We start from the raw sequence: 13,869 nt of genomic DNA, 5'->3' as shown, positions 1-13,869 counted from the left end.
CCTTGAGCAAGTCACTTCTCTCTAAAGTTCAGTTTGTTTATCAATGCCTACCATATTGATAGTGGCCTTATAATTTTTACTTTCCACTTCCTATTTTGAAAAACCTCAATCTTACAAAGAATTTGTAAGAATAGTACCATGAACACACATATATACTCTTTACCTAGATTCACCAATTGTTAACATTATGTTACTGTTTCTCTCTACTAACACAAACATACACACATATTTTTGCTGAACCATTTGAGAGTTATTTGCCAACATCTGAGACTTTATTCCTAAATACTCAAGTAAATATCACCTAAAAACAAGAATGTTTTCTTACATAACCCTAATACAATGATCACACTCAGTAAATTTAACATTAATACAATGCTGTTATCAAATATAGTCAAATTCAAATTTTCTCAGTTGTCCCAATAATGTACTTTTTAGTTGTTTTATTTTTTTGCAATCAAGGATCACACATTGGATTTTGTTGTGTCTCTTTAACCTCCTATAAACTAAAGTAGTTTTTTAAGTTTTCTTCTTTTATAATCTCTCATAATATTAACATTTTTGAGGAATCAAAGTCCAGTTTTGATGGTCAGTGTTTTGCAGAAAGATTCCCATGTGGATTTGTCTTACTGTTTTTTCATGAATAGATTTAGTTGAAACAATTTTGGCAATCACACTGCAGAGGTGTTGTGTCCTCAGTGCATTATATCTGGAGGTGTCTGGTGTCAGAAGGTCCCATCATGGGTGATCTTTGCTTTGATCACTTGGCTAAGGCAGTAGCTGCTAGATTTATCCATTATCTTTCCCCCTTTGTATTTATCAAGTAATCTATGGGATAAAATTGTGAATTTATCTATTTTACCAACATTCTTTCATCCAGTGGTTTCCATAACCATTGTATTTTCTCGCTATCGCAGATAAGGTATAATTTTTACTACTTTTATTATGAAAGTATAAAAGGGACCTGGTAAGACTTCTTTGAAAGTTCCTGTTACAATCCTCATCTCTTTTTACATTAAACTGTTTTCATTCATTTATCTCTTCATTTAGCAAATGTTTATAGAGTGCCTTGGCCTTGTGAAATTTTCATCAGTGGCTTAATGGTTGCCTAAACTAGTGTCTTTAGGTTTTGATCTTTACCGTGTGCTCCAGATCCATATTGGCAATTGCTTTTGTGTCTCTCCACCTTACCATCTATGGATACCTTAAACTCAAATGACCAAATTGCACTTGGCATCTTCAATCTATTCTTCTTAAGTTCTCTGTTCCAGTAAATTGCACCTCTGTTTTCTCAGTGACTCTAAAATAAAAAGGACTCCTATTTATTGAGTGGCCAGTCACCATAATACGTCTTTTATGCATGTTACATGCATCATCTCATTCAATCCTTGCAATAGCCTTGAGGAGTGGGAACCATTTTCTGGAGGACACTGGGCTCTCAGCCACAGATCAACAGCTAGGAAGTCTTTGTGCTGGGATTCAAATTTACTTCTCTGTGACTTTAATGTCTTTGCTTTAGTGGAGGATTGGCTAAGTCCCCTTAACTCTCAGTGCCTTGGTTACATCCCTTATAACTTAAGAAAAACAACAATCCCTGCCTTGTAGTGTTGTTTGGACACTTGAATGAGATAAAACTCAACAAACATTTGAACAATTCCTGGCAGCACCATAGTATTTCCCAAGCCATAAATCTGGTGTCATCCTAAATTTCTCCATCCACTTACTCCTTAGGGACTTTGTCGCCACTGCTGACATTGCTTCAGTTTAGATCAGGAGTTGGCAAAACATGGCCCACAGGCCAAATTCAGCCTCCACCTGTTTTAGTAAGTTATGTTTTTTTAAAAATTGAGCTATAATTGACATTGTAAATAATGTTTTATTGGAACACATCCATACTCATTCATTTACGTATTTTCTGTGGCTGCCTTCACCCTACAAAAGCAGATTTAAGTAGTGGGAACAGAGGTCATAGGGCCTGCAAAGTCTAATGTATTTATTATCTGGTCCTTTACAGAAAAAGCTTGCCAATTCCTTGTTGCTTGGGGTATTGCAATAGTCTCCTTCCTGGTTTTTCTGGTTATATTTTATTCCTTGCTGAACCCATCCTCTTCACCCCTCTTCCTGTGTGAGGGGGAATTTCCCCAAAATGTGAATTCAGTCATGCCAACTTGCTCCTTATGGTGCACTGGCCCTCTTAAAAAACATGTTTCCACCTACTGCTGATCCCCATACTGGCCTTGCCCTTTGGCCATAATGAAAGTTTTATGTCCTTTCCAACCTTGGCACATGCTGTTCTTCTGGTCTGAATACCCACCCTTTGCTTTTGTCCTCAACAATAAGCTCAGGTTTTACTTTCTCCAAGAAGCCCTTTCTGACTTCCACAGACCAACCCAATGGCTTACGCAATACTTCAATTCCAGCATTTATGTACTCTGTTCCTGTCACAGGGTTAGCTCTCTGCCCGTCACTGCTGTGAATTTCTCTCAAGGGCGGGAGCTTACATTTCTCACTCTGGTATCTCCAGTGGCCAGTCTGGAACTTGACCCTTAGTAAATTCCCATTCGGTTGTTATTGCCTGCTGGCATTTCAGCTGGGATTTGAAGGCTTATATAAGGTGCTAGGGGAGTGTAGGAAAAAAGCAGGTCAGGGGAGTTTTCTTGGAGGAGCTGACACCTTAGCTAACTCCTAGAGCATGTAAAGGAAGCTAAAACAAGATAATGGGAGGAAAGGCAATGGTGAGACCTGAAAGAGGTGTGCTGGAGAAACGACAAGCGGGGAGGAGACATGGGAGGGAATGCTGTGAGACAGGCTAGAAAGAGAGGCATTAGATACATAATCTACAGAGCCTCCGGTGCTGAGCTGAGGTGTGTGGACAATGGGAAACCGCGAAGGGCTGGGGCAGGCAACACCGTGGTCTATGCTGCAACTGTCTGTTTGCACGTCAGTTTTCTACAGGTCTCTTAAAGCATTAACTTTGTTTTTGTCTTGTCATTATACAATCGTTAGTATACACAATTTCTAGAATATCCTGGATTTTCAATAAATACTTCTTTCATTGCTGAAACATGTGAAAACCCCCCAGTTTTAAGGAAGGATCCTTAGTGCTTAGTATTATCCTCTTTTTGTCCTGTCTAAAACTTTTATACATTTAAGAACTTTAGTCACATTGAACCTTAGTTCTTGGATTTTCTGCTTGAAAAATTCCCATTAAAACAATGTTTGTCCTTTTAAGAAGGGCTTGAATCTCTTGGACATTTTCTGAACCTTCTCCCACTCTGGCTTCTCTTTGTTGAGTTAAGGCTTTCCAGAGCACTGGAATTCTTTCCTAATCTGTAAAACCAGAGGCAGATTGGTGTTTTTTTTTTGTGTGTATGTAATTTTGGTATTTTCTCTCAATGAAGTGCTAAATGGAGCTTGGAGAAATTAAAACTAATTTGTAAAGCATGCTGGGGATGGTGCCTCACAGGTAGTTTACTAATGATGTCTACAGACTAATTCTGTCATTAGCTCAAGGGCTCAGAGAACCGGCAGCTTGGCAGTTTTGGGGTTAACACTGAAATGCACTGGATGCTAAAAGATGCTTAGACGATTGGATAAAACTGGGATTTAGGGGGGCTCCCGCACTCCAGGAAATTTTCCAAGTCTCCGCTTAGTTATCCTCAAAGTGAAGAAAAAGCTTCAGTTTCAAATTGAGTGCATTTTCCATCCATGGATTGGCTTGTTTTGTTCAGTTTTACTCTGAGTGTTTGAGGTTATCATTTCGACGTAACAGCTAAACCCACGTCTTCCTTTCTCGTAAAATCAAAACAAAAAGCCTTTCTATTCAGGTGCATTCTACATGTACTGAATGGGTAGTACATACCTGAAATAAAAGCCAGCTATATAAAGTCCTTGATTCTGTGTGGGTTCAAACACATTTCAAAGCTTCAGGATCTTGAAAGGTTTCGCTCTGCTTCCTGAAGACCTGAACTCTGCACCTGTAACGCCATGGCTGGCTTTGGATTCCGGAGGCACAGGGCTCCACTTGACCCACCTTATAGGACCTGGCCCTGCATCGCGCTGTTTTCTCTCCTTTTCATTCCTGTCTTCTCCAAGGGTGAGTGAAGCTTTTGGAACACGAAGTGGAGGAGGTGTTTCTCCCACCTGGGTTTCATTTCTTTCAACAGTCAAGGGCAGTGATTTCTAGCAAAGCCAGAAGTTAGAGGTAAAACTCCAACCTCCAGACTTGGATAGCTCTGTATTCTGAGGCAAGTAGGGCACAACTGGCAGCAGCAAATAAACAGAGGTACAGCTCATTGCAGAGGGCCAGGCATTGAGTAGAGGCTTAATGAATACATCTGAGTTGGTTTGGAAGACATGAGCAATTTCAGACACTTCTATATGACTGAAGGAAAATACTGTAAATTTAAGTGACTTAAGAGAGAAAATATATCCACAGTCTTGAATACATCTGAGCTTGGAATCAGGATGAGCTCATGATTTTTCTTTTTAAAAAATGCTAATTGGAGCAAATCATAAACAGTTTCTTCCTTGCCCAATTCAAGGTTTTAGGGTCATCTAATTCAATTTTATAAACTAATTAGCCAGCTTGTTTAAAATTTAAGGCTTTCTTACTCAATTCAAGATTTCAAGGTCCTCTTAATCGGCTCTATAAACTACTTAGCTAGTTATTTTTAAAAATGAAAGCAGTTTGAAATTGTGAAACAAAAAAGAAAGGAAGAAAGGAAACCATCAGTCCATTTGGCATAAGATACTTAATTGCTGCCTGATTTATCTGTGGACTTCAGAAGCAGATTCTCCAGTTTTCAGATAAAATAAAGCTCTTACATGGTATAAAATGATGAGCAGTTCCACTAAATTTCAAATTTATCTCTCTCTAGACTTTCTCGCTAGGAAACCATATAGTTTGTATAGAGTCAAAAGGTGTTTAATGATTTTATTTTTACTGGATAAGAAATAATCATATACTTTTTATTATTTCACATGTTTTGAACATTAAAGATTAAATACCCTTAGAAGTATTCAAATTTCCTTTTTAGGGCATTTATCTCAACCTGTAACTGAAATCCTCCCATGGTGGATACTGGGAAACTGAATGTGACCAGATTTAGCAGTAATAATTGGGAGCTTGCCTGGGGTAGGGCAGGAAACTTGTTCTTCTCTAGGCTTAGAGTCAACACAATAATGATTATTGAGTGTCCATTTGGGCAGGATATAATGGCAGCTCTCAAGAGTTTATCAGCCAAAGGCATACTCTGGAGGAGGTGTTATTAGTGCACTAAAATGTTTAATACAGGGCAGAACTTAAGTACTATAATCAAGTTATAGCAGTGCAGATATTCAGAGGACATCTATGATAGATGAAGATGAGGGACGAGCAAGGAGACTATTGTCTAACCAGGGCTGCTGGATTAACTATCGCAAGGGCTGCTGCCATATTGTTGTCTCTTCTGAGGACAGATGTTTTCCCGTACAAGTTCCTGGGGAAAAGGACTGGCACCTTCAACACAGAGTAATTTATACAAAGGAAGAGGTGTCCTGGAATCTCAGACTGGAATGATAGGTTGGGATTGGATCATGAAAGATGTTGAATGTTATTTACTTTATTTGTTTTTGCAGTAAGTGTTACATACACATCAAAAAGCTTGAGCAGAACCCTGGCCAGAATGGCTCAGTTGGTTGGGCATCATCCCATGCACCGAAGGGTTGCTAGTTTGATTCCCTATCAGGGCACATGCCAAGGTTGTGGGCTTAATCCCCAGGAGGGGGTGTGCAGGAGGCAGTCGATTGATGTTTTATTCTCACATCCATGTTTCTCTCTCTCCCTTTCCCTTCCTCTCTCTCAAAAAATCAATTAAAAAAAAATTTGAGCAGAATGTGTGACGTGCATGGTTCAATCCAAGTTTTGGGTGTCATTTATATGATTGACTGAAGAGGGGTTAGTTAAAGGCAGATAATTTGACATGAAGCCACAATATTTTAGATGACGTGAGCCTTTTTGTATGGAGAGTTGACCTCTCTTATCCTGTAGAAACCAGAGAGAAAAAGAGCATCCTGTGAGGGTGTTCAAGTGAGGAGAGAGGGTGGCAGAAGGTGTGGTGGCAATGGCAGGGAAAGCCCACAGAAATTAGCAGCAGGGATGCTTTGGCCCAGAGAGGAAAGGACCTGGTGCCCTCTGCTCTGTGGCTTTCTTCATCTAGCAGCATCCCTCACTTTGTAATAATAATGCCAGGGAAGGGGGTGGCTGGTACAGTGAGCCAATGTGCAGCTACATGTGGGTAATAGAGATCTAAAACCAAGGAAATGTAGGCAAAAGTTTTTGAGGTATGCTGAGATATAAGGCAATATTCTGTACTTCAGCTTCCAAAGTTTCCTCTACTGCTCATAGTTCCTGAACTATAGTTCCTCTAGTTGTATTATAATCTTAGAATACCAGAGTTGGAAGGCACTCTGATATTATCTGATCTAATCCTCTTTTCCTACATGTGAGGGAAAATGAAGCCCATAGGGGAGGCATGGTAAATCATATGTTTCATGGTAGAACCAGGCCTTCTGTTTGTCACATCAACGTTCTTTCTGCCACAGCCAACTGCCTTCAAGAAACTATTTTCCAGTAAGAAACACCTTTATGGAGAGTAGCTGGAAGATAGCTGAGAGATGGAGGGAAAAGCTGGGGTGGGTGGAGAAGGGAAGGGATAGGGAAGAGTGATGGGCTCGTTTAAGGGGAAGAGAATAATTGAAAGATAATGTTGGAAGGTGCCCATCAAAGATAAACTTTCTCTGGCTTTTACCTGGGCCTGGTGGTGAGTGAACATGCATTCACTGAGTTCACTTTGTTTTTTCCATGTTAGGGATGCACGTGGCCCAGCCTGCAGTGGTGCTGGCCAGCAGCCGGGGTGTCGCCAGCTTTGTGTGTGAGTATGAGTCTTCAGGCAAAGCTGCTGAGGTCCGGGTGACGGTGCTGCGGAAGGTTGGCAGCCAGATGACTGAAGTCTGCGCCAGAACGTATATGGTGGACAATGAGTTGACCTTCCTAGATGATTCCACCTGCATTGGCACTTCCAGTGGAAACAAAGTGAACCTCACCATCCAAGGGCTGAGAGCCATGGACACGGGGCTCTACATCTGCAAGGTGGAGCTCATGTACCCACCTCCTTACTATGTGGGCATGGGCAATGGAACCCAGATTTATGTTATTGGTGAGCAGAGCCATATCACTAAGCTAACACCTTTTGCACGGCTGTCTTTGCATGAAAATAATTTTGCTCCTTAATGTCAAGTAGTTCATTTTTAGGATTGTGAAAATTCTCTTTAAGAGTTCTCTGGCATACCACATGGTAGCCTTTTTTGTAGTATAGGTGGCAACCCAAACTGCATTCTGATTATAAAATAAAATGGGCTGGAGAAGGTCTTTTTTCTACTGGCAGGTTGGGGCACTCACTCTGGAATGATAACCATTGTCAAGTTTGTTCTTATGCCTTTGATATGACACTCTTGGGGAAGGAGCCCCAAGTAGTTGGACTAAACTGTGGGCTAGCAATACTATCAAGGACTGGAAGCTCAAATTTCTTCATTTTTTCATCAATGGGAAGTAAGGCCCTAAAGTTTAAAGAGTGGCTCAGGGAAGCTCTGCTTTGTTTTCTGTTGCAGATCCAGAACCATGCCCAGATTCTGATCTCCTCCTCTGGATCCTTGCAGCAGTTAGTTCGGGATTATTTTTTTACAGCTTCCTCATTACAGCTGTTTCTTTGAGCAAAATGGTAAGCGTGATGCTGACAATGCACCATTTTTGGTGGAGATATCTGTAGAGATAAAAACTGACCAGATGACGCTTTTGAGTTTAGTAAGGTGAAGGACAGTGGTAAGGAACACAGTAAAACCCAAGGCATTGGCCTTTGAGGTTTCAGGATGACTAATATTTTAGATGAGTGTGTTTGACATTGAATGTTTGTGTGCTTCTGAAGAGGGTTTCATTTTGAGTAAACGTTTGAACAACATGGGGCAGCTGTTTTGTTCTTTATCTTCATGACAACTGTACTTAGGTTAATCCTGAAACACAAGGTTAGGTTGGGCAAAATGCTGCTAGAGAAGACCATCCATCTGGATAGGTTTTATTATCTCCCTTAGTGTCCCTCTTCTTCACCAGGAAGCCATCTCTCAGTGCCACCCAACTTGTGCCTTCCTTGTCCACACTGTAGCTGTCCACATAATACCTTCCAGGGTTCCCTGTTCCCCAGTCAGCTTGATTGGGAAGTCTAGACCTCTCTTCCAGCCTAGTAAAAGAGAACCCCAGTTTTTATTTACTACTGTTGTTGGTGGAAGAGGAGGAGGGTGGAATCTGGCCTCCTATCAGGATTTCTTTCTGACAGTCATTTTCAGCCACCTCTGCCTAAGGGTGGCTCTGTCACAAACTTCTCCCTCTCTTTCCTCCCTTCTCCCTCTCTCCTTCCCTCCCTCCCCCATTCTCTTTCTCTCCCTGCCTTCCTCTCTCTCTGCTTCCTCTCTCTTCCTCTCTCTCTCTCCCCGCTCTTTCTCTTCTAAGATTCTCTCTCAACCTCTTCTGTTGCTGTAGCTTCTTCCTACCTCATTTGCTACACACCGTCACACAGACTAGTATACTAGACCTCAACTTACTGAGGTGATAAAAACTGGGAACTGAGAGGGACAGAAAAAAAGTAATAAAAAGTATATGAGGACTGGAGATGAGAAATACAGCTCTCAAGCAGGATAACTAAAGTTTACTATCTTATCAAACTCATCCCCCGACAGACAGTATCCAGTCACTTACCATAGGAGTTTGGGGGTGTTTTTTCTTCTGAAGCTTTCTCAAAGTCTGTTTCTTCTATTTTCCAGTCAGGGAAAATAGTTGCTGTTTTACATCCATAGCACAGAGTTATTTATCTAAACTGAGTTTTAATAGCTGAATCAAAAAAAGCTCCTGGTGCTTATAATTCTGTATGTTGTAAACATTCATTATTCAATGGTGGGGGTGGGGGACGAACCAATAGTTGCTGCATCCTATTATCCTTAAAAGTGGCTTCTGTTTTCCTCAATACTAATTACTGTTTCTTTTTGTGTTTGGCAGCTAAAGAAAAGAAGCCCTCTTACTACCGGTGTCTATGTGAAAATGCCCCCCACTGAGCCAGAATGTGAAAAGCAATTTCAGCCTTATTTTATTCCCATCAATTGAGAGACCATTATGAAGAAGAAAGACCATTCTCCAATTTCTAAGAGCTGAGGCAATTCTACCTTTTTGCTATCCAGTTATTTTCATTTATTTGTGTATTTTGGGAGGATTCATCTCTCTTTAATATAAAGCTGGATGCAGAACCCAAATTAGGTGTACTACAATTTAAAACAAAAGAGCAGAAAAACAGAGCCAGGATGTTTCTGTCATATCAGATTCAATTTTAGTAAAAGCATCACTTGGGAGCAATATGCGGATTCAGCATTATGATGTGGAATCAAGGAAGTAAGTTAAGGGATGGTACAGTCCTGGGAAAGCAAAGGAAGGAAGTGAGGATGATATTGTACACACCTTGTATTTACATGTGAGAAGTTTCTAGCTGAAATGATGTTTTCAAGTTAAATTTTTATGTTGTGTTATTTTTCTTAACAAGTGTATAATTAAATGAATGGTTTAAAAATACTCACGTGGCTATATTTTAGCCAGTGATTCCAAGGGTTGTATTGTACCAATATGTATTTTTTATTTGATAGTTTTGTGCATGGGAGCCACATGTGCTTTTGTGTACTTACTGATAGTTTGAATATAAACACTATATGGCAGTGTCTTCCCATCATGGGTTCAGGGGAAGCTTGGTGAAGGGGCTCAGGACACTAATACACCAGATAGAATATAAGATCACCTGCTAACTGGCTTGGAAATTGGATGCAGTCATAGCAGATTCTTGCAGAGATGTTGGGCTGAATTGGTGTTGACATGTGTTTCGGGCTTTTGTGCCAGCTCCTTTTAGTGGTTTGCAAGGAAATCAAAGTTGGTGTTCCATCAAGTTAACTTGATAGAACATCACTGTCGAGAACATGGCTCATTCTGGAAGTCCTATGGTGTGAACTTCAAGGAAGCTCTAGTTACACAGGGCCCCGGTTCCTTACACATGGTTAATGCCATGGAAAGGAAAAGGAAACAGGTAGCAGAACGAGGTGCATTAATGTTTCTGAAAACTAACACTGTTGGTGTTTTTTAACTCAATATTTTCCATGAAAATGCAACAACATGTATAATATTTTTAATTAAATAAAGTCTGTGTGGTGGTCGTTTTTCAGAGTTGTCATTATTTTCCTTGTAATGGAGTGTTGTGTTTGCGTTTGCTTTTGATTGGTTTGTTCAGCAGTAGGTGGGGGCTCCAATATTAGAAATACTGGGAAAAAATGAAAAAGTCCCCAAGGGCAAACAATGCTTTGTGAGTTCGCTGTCTCACAGCCGATTACCAGAAAGCCATCCTTGGCAAAATTCGGCCTCTGTTCTTTTCATTTCTTCACAGCTATCTGAGATATAAAGTGGGCTACCGCAGGTACAGCAGTTCTTGATAAATCACACAGCACTCTCTTCAGCATAGGTTCCTCACCTCCTCTTTCTTTTCTTTATATATTTATTGATTGATTGATTGATTTCAGAGAGAGAGGAAAGGAGAGGGAGACAGATATAGAAACATCAATGATGAGAGAGAGTCATTCATCAGCTGCCTCCTGCACGGCCCCTGCTGGGAATCAAGCCCGAAACCTGGGCATGTGCCCTCACCTGGAATCAAATCACAATCTCCTGGATCCTAGGTCGATGTTCAACTGCTGAACCACACTGGTGGGCACACGTCCTCTTTCTTACCCACAGCTTTCTCAACTCAACTTGGTCCCTCATTACAGTTGCCGTGGCAACTCCAGTGTTATGAACCATGCTCCTTGCAGATATTTTGGTCTGCTTCTGTGGCAAATAGAGCTTTTCCTTGTAGTTTCCAAATGGACTATTTCACAAATGTGAAGAAAACATACCTGTGGTTCTGTGTTACTATCAGTTGGCAGACCTGGCCCATTAAGCCTTCTGTGATTCTTGGTCAGCCAATTGTAGCCTCAACCTACTTGGTTTCCACACAAGGTTTCTCCTTCTTGACCCCCACATCCTATTTTTGTCTTGTGAAATGTTTCTCAGTGTGGCCGGGGATCATCTGTAACTGAATCAACTTGCTAAAAATGCTGATTCAAATGCTTAACTCCAGATGCACTGAATCAGAATCTTTGGGCAATGGAACCAGGAATTTGCTCTTCCAACCACTCTCGGTGCTTATACCCATCAAGTTTTGAGAATCACTGCTTAAGCATCTCTCTCCTCTTGCTTACTACAACTCTCCCTCTCTCGCTCTCTCAGCAAGTGCGAACAAATGAGACAACATATAGTAAACATTCCATAAAGATTTGTTAAATAAAAATTTATAGGTCTTTCAATATATGATAATAGCAGCTACCCTAGAATGAGCTCCTACTATGCTGAATACTGTACCTCTTGGTCTCTTGGCTTTTGGTTGGAAGCCATAAAGGAACACACAGTTTAGGAGTCCCCAGTGGATAGTATGATGCCATTTCTACTCCTTCAAATGTCTTTAGAGAGATCATTCTTTCCATAGTTGATGGCTAATCTAAATGATAAGAAGGACTTAGACAAAGGACCTCTCAGGTATCTTTCAGACACCATTAGATGATGGATTACTTTATATAAGCTCAGTATCTCCTCTACTATTAGTTGAAATTCTACTTTTAGCTATTCATTGAGTTAAGCATTGTCCTCTTCATTCAATCTCAATTTTGAAAAAGTTAAGTACTCCTTAGCTCAAAAATTTTCCCTTATAGAGGAATAAATGGGCAAGAAAGGCTGTGACCCGAGGTTCTACTGAAAGAGGAGAAATGAAATACGGGGTGAGGGCATCTGGAAATTAGAAAGCCTCTTCTAATCCTCATTTTGTTTATAAAGGTAGATTGCAGGTTTGCTTACAATACTCAGAGATTCATTACTCCCAAATCAGAGGACTAACTTTTTCATGGCATTCCAATCTTGATCACTACCTCCATCTCTGGGATCAGGGTCCAAAATTTCTGTTCATCTAAATGGGACTTGGTCCAGGATAGAGGGAGAGCCTGGGCACTATAACCTTTCTCACGGGAACCACAGGCCCCAGGTAAGAATGTGGTTGACAAGGGAAGCAGGATAGAGCTCCTTGGGTCAGCCCCAAGTCCTACCAGTTCCCAGCACATACCTCTGCTCACCTTCCTTTTTCTTCCAATATGGTACTCTCATTTCTGATACTTCCCATTTTCACATTTTTTACCCCTAAATATCTGTATCCCTCATTTTTACATCCACTGGGACTCATCTCAGATTCTGCCTCCTCCATCAGATTTGCTGGCACATCAAACCCACATAGATTTCTCCCCTTCTGTTTTGTAACTATATTTAGTTTCATCTCTGATAATGTGCATGTCTTTTCTCCCTAGCTTGAGTGGGAACTTCTCCAAAGTAAGAATCATTAGAGCTTTAAGCACACAGTAGATGCTCAAATAAATGTCTTCCAAAGACTTGGAGAGCTTAGATATCTGGGTTTATGGGAAGGAAAATTGTCTTTTTTGCAGAACATGGCTATATTGTCTTAGGTAGCCTCATCCTATATCTTTCCCTATATTGACCAGCAGAACTATGTGTAGGTCAATACATCTCTTGGCTTAAACTTTTAAGACTCTGGAATGTGACCTCCAGCTGGCTACCCTGTTCTCACATTCTACTTTTATCTTAGTTCCAAATCCAGTTTCTTCCAATCTTTGTGTGTGTGTGTGTGTGTGTGTGTGTGTAGGCAAAAATGCTCATTTTCACTCTCTGTTTCTTTTGAACTGTGGGGTTGTTGATAAAACTGACTATATTTTTATACTAAGTCTGCTACTTATTCCATCTCCATGGTTGATACACATTTAATTTACTTATAATTGGATTTGCAAAATGTTGCTATCACTGTGTTGTTAATTGGAGCAAAGCCAGTTAAGAAGTTTGGAAATTTATAAATTTAAGTTATTGTTTTGGGAGGTCTCAAAGCAAAAAAGAAAATGACTTTCCCTGGAAAGTTATTCATATTGCTTCACTTCTTTTTGGCTCTTGGTTAGAGCCATGACCAGGTGCCTTAAAGGCTTTATAGGAGGAAAAAAGGTTTTTTTCTTTCTCTTTTATGTGTCCTTGGCTATAGGTTGGAATACGGGGTTATAGATTCAGACAAAACCAAACCAGACCAAAACATCTCCCACCCCCAAAAGAGGATGACTTCTGTTTGATTTGACAACCCTATCAGCAGGAAAGTTTATACCTCTAATGTGGTGTGAATAAAATGTCTGCTGGTGACCCCTCCCCAGGAGTTCCTGGCAGGAACAACCTGAGACTATGGCCATTGTTTCAGTTCTAACACAATCTCCTATTGCAGCTCCTGGGCATTTGTGGGATTGATGTTTATTTAGTGCCACTGGGGCTGTAACCAAAATGCAGATCTGGTTGCCTGCTGCAGTGAAAGCCAAACTTGTGAGACAGGTGTTAGCTCAAAAGGAAAGAGGTTTATTCAGGTACCATGATCTGGGAGAATGGTGGACTCCCATCTTAAAGACCATCCCCCCTTCCTGCTCAAGCCTGTGGTTCTTATAGAGACAGGGAGGGGAGGGTTATTTTTTCCTATCCAATTATCTTGTTGACTTTTGGCATGCTAAGGGCCTGTCTATTCATCTTTCTAGCTTTTGGCATAGTTGGTGTAAGAACCTGCCCCTGTGCCATCTTAGCCAATGGAGGAGACTCCCCAGTGCTTCCTGACTGTCTATGGTAGTGGGAAGAGG

The 13,869-nt window shown here is 40.7% G+C and overlaps 1 protein-coding gene across 1 annotated transcript; it reads left to right on the top strand.

Moving 5' to 3' along the window:
* Positions 1-3,984: 3,984 nt before the first annotated feature.
* CTLA4 (cytotoxic T-lymphocyte associated protein 4) lies at positions 3,985-9,187 on the top strand. Its single transcript, XM_016196887.2, has 4 exons — positions 3,985-4,093; positions 6,849-7,196; positions 7,648-7,757; positions 9,083-9,187. The coding sequence occupies exons 1-4, from the start codon at positions 3,985-3,987 to the stop codon at positions 9,185-9,187; spliced, it is 672 nt and encodes a 223-aa protein (XP_016052373.1).
* Positions 9,188-13,869: the final 4,682 nt, after the last annotated feature.

Source organism: Miniopterus natalensis, chromosome 8, assembly GCF_054644295.1.
Source record: "Miniopterus natalensis isolate mMinNat1 chromosome 8, mMinNat1.hap1, whole genome shotgun sequence".
NCBI classification, from domain to species: Eukaryota; Metazoa; Chordata; class Mammalia; order Chiroptera; family Miniopteridae; genus Miniopterus; species Miniopterus natalensis.
Note: the sequence above shows the minus strand (reverse complement) of the source record. Positions and strands in the feature narration are given on the sequence as shown.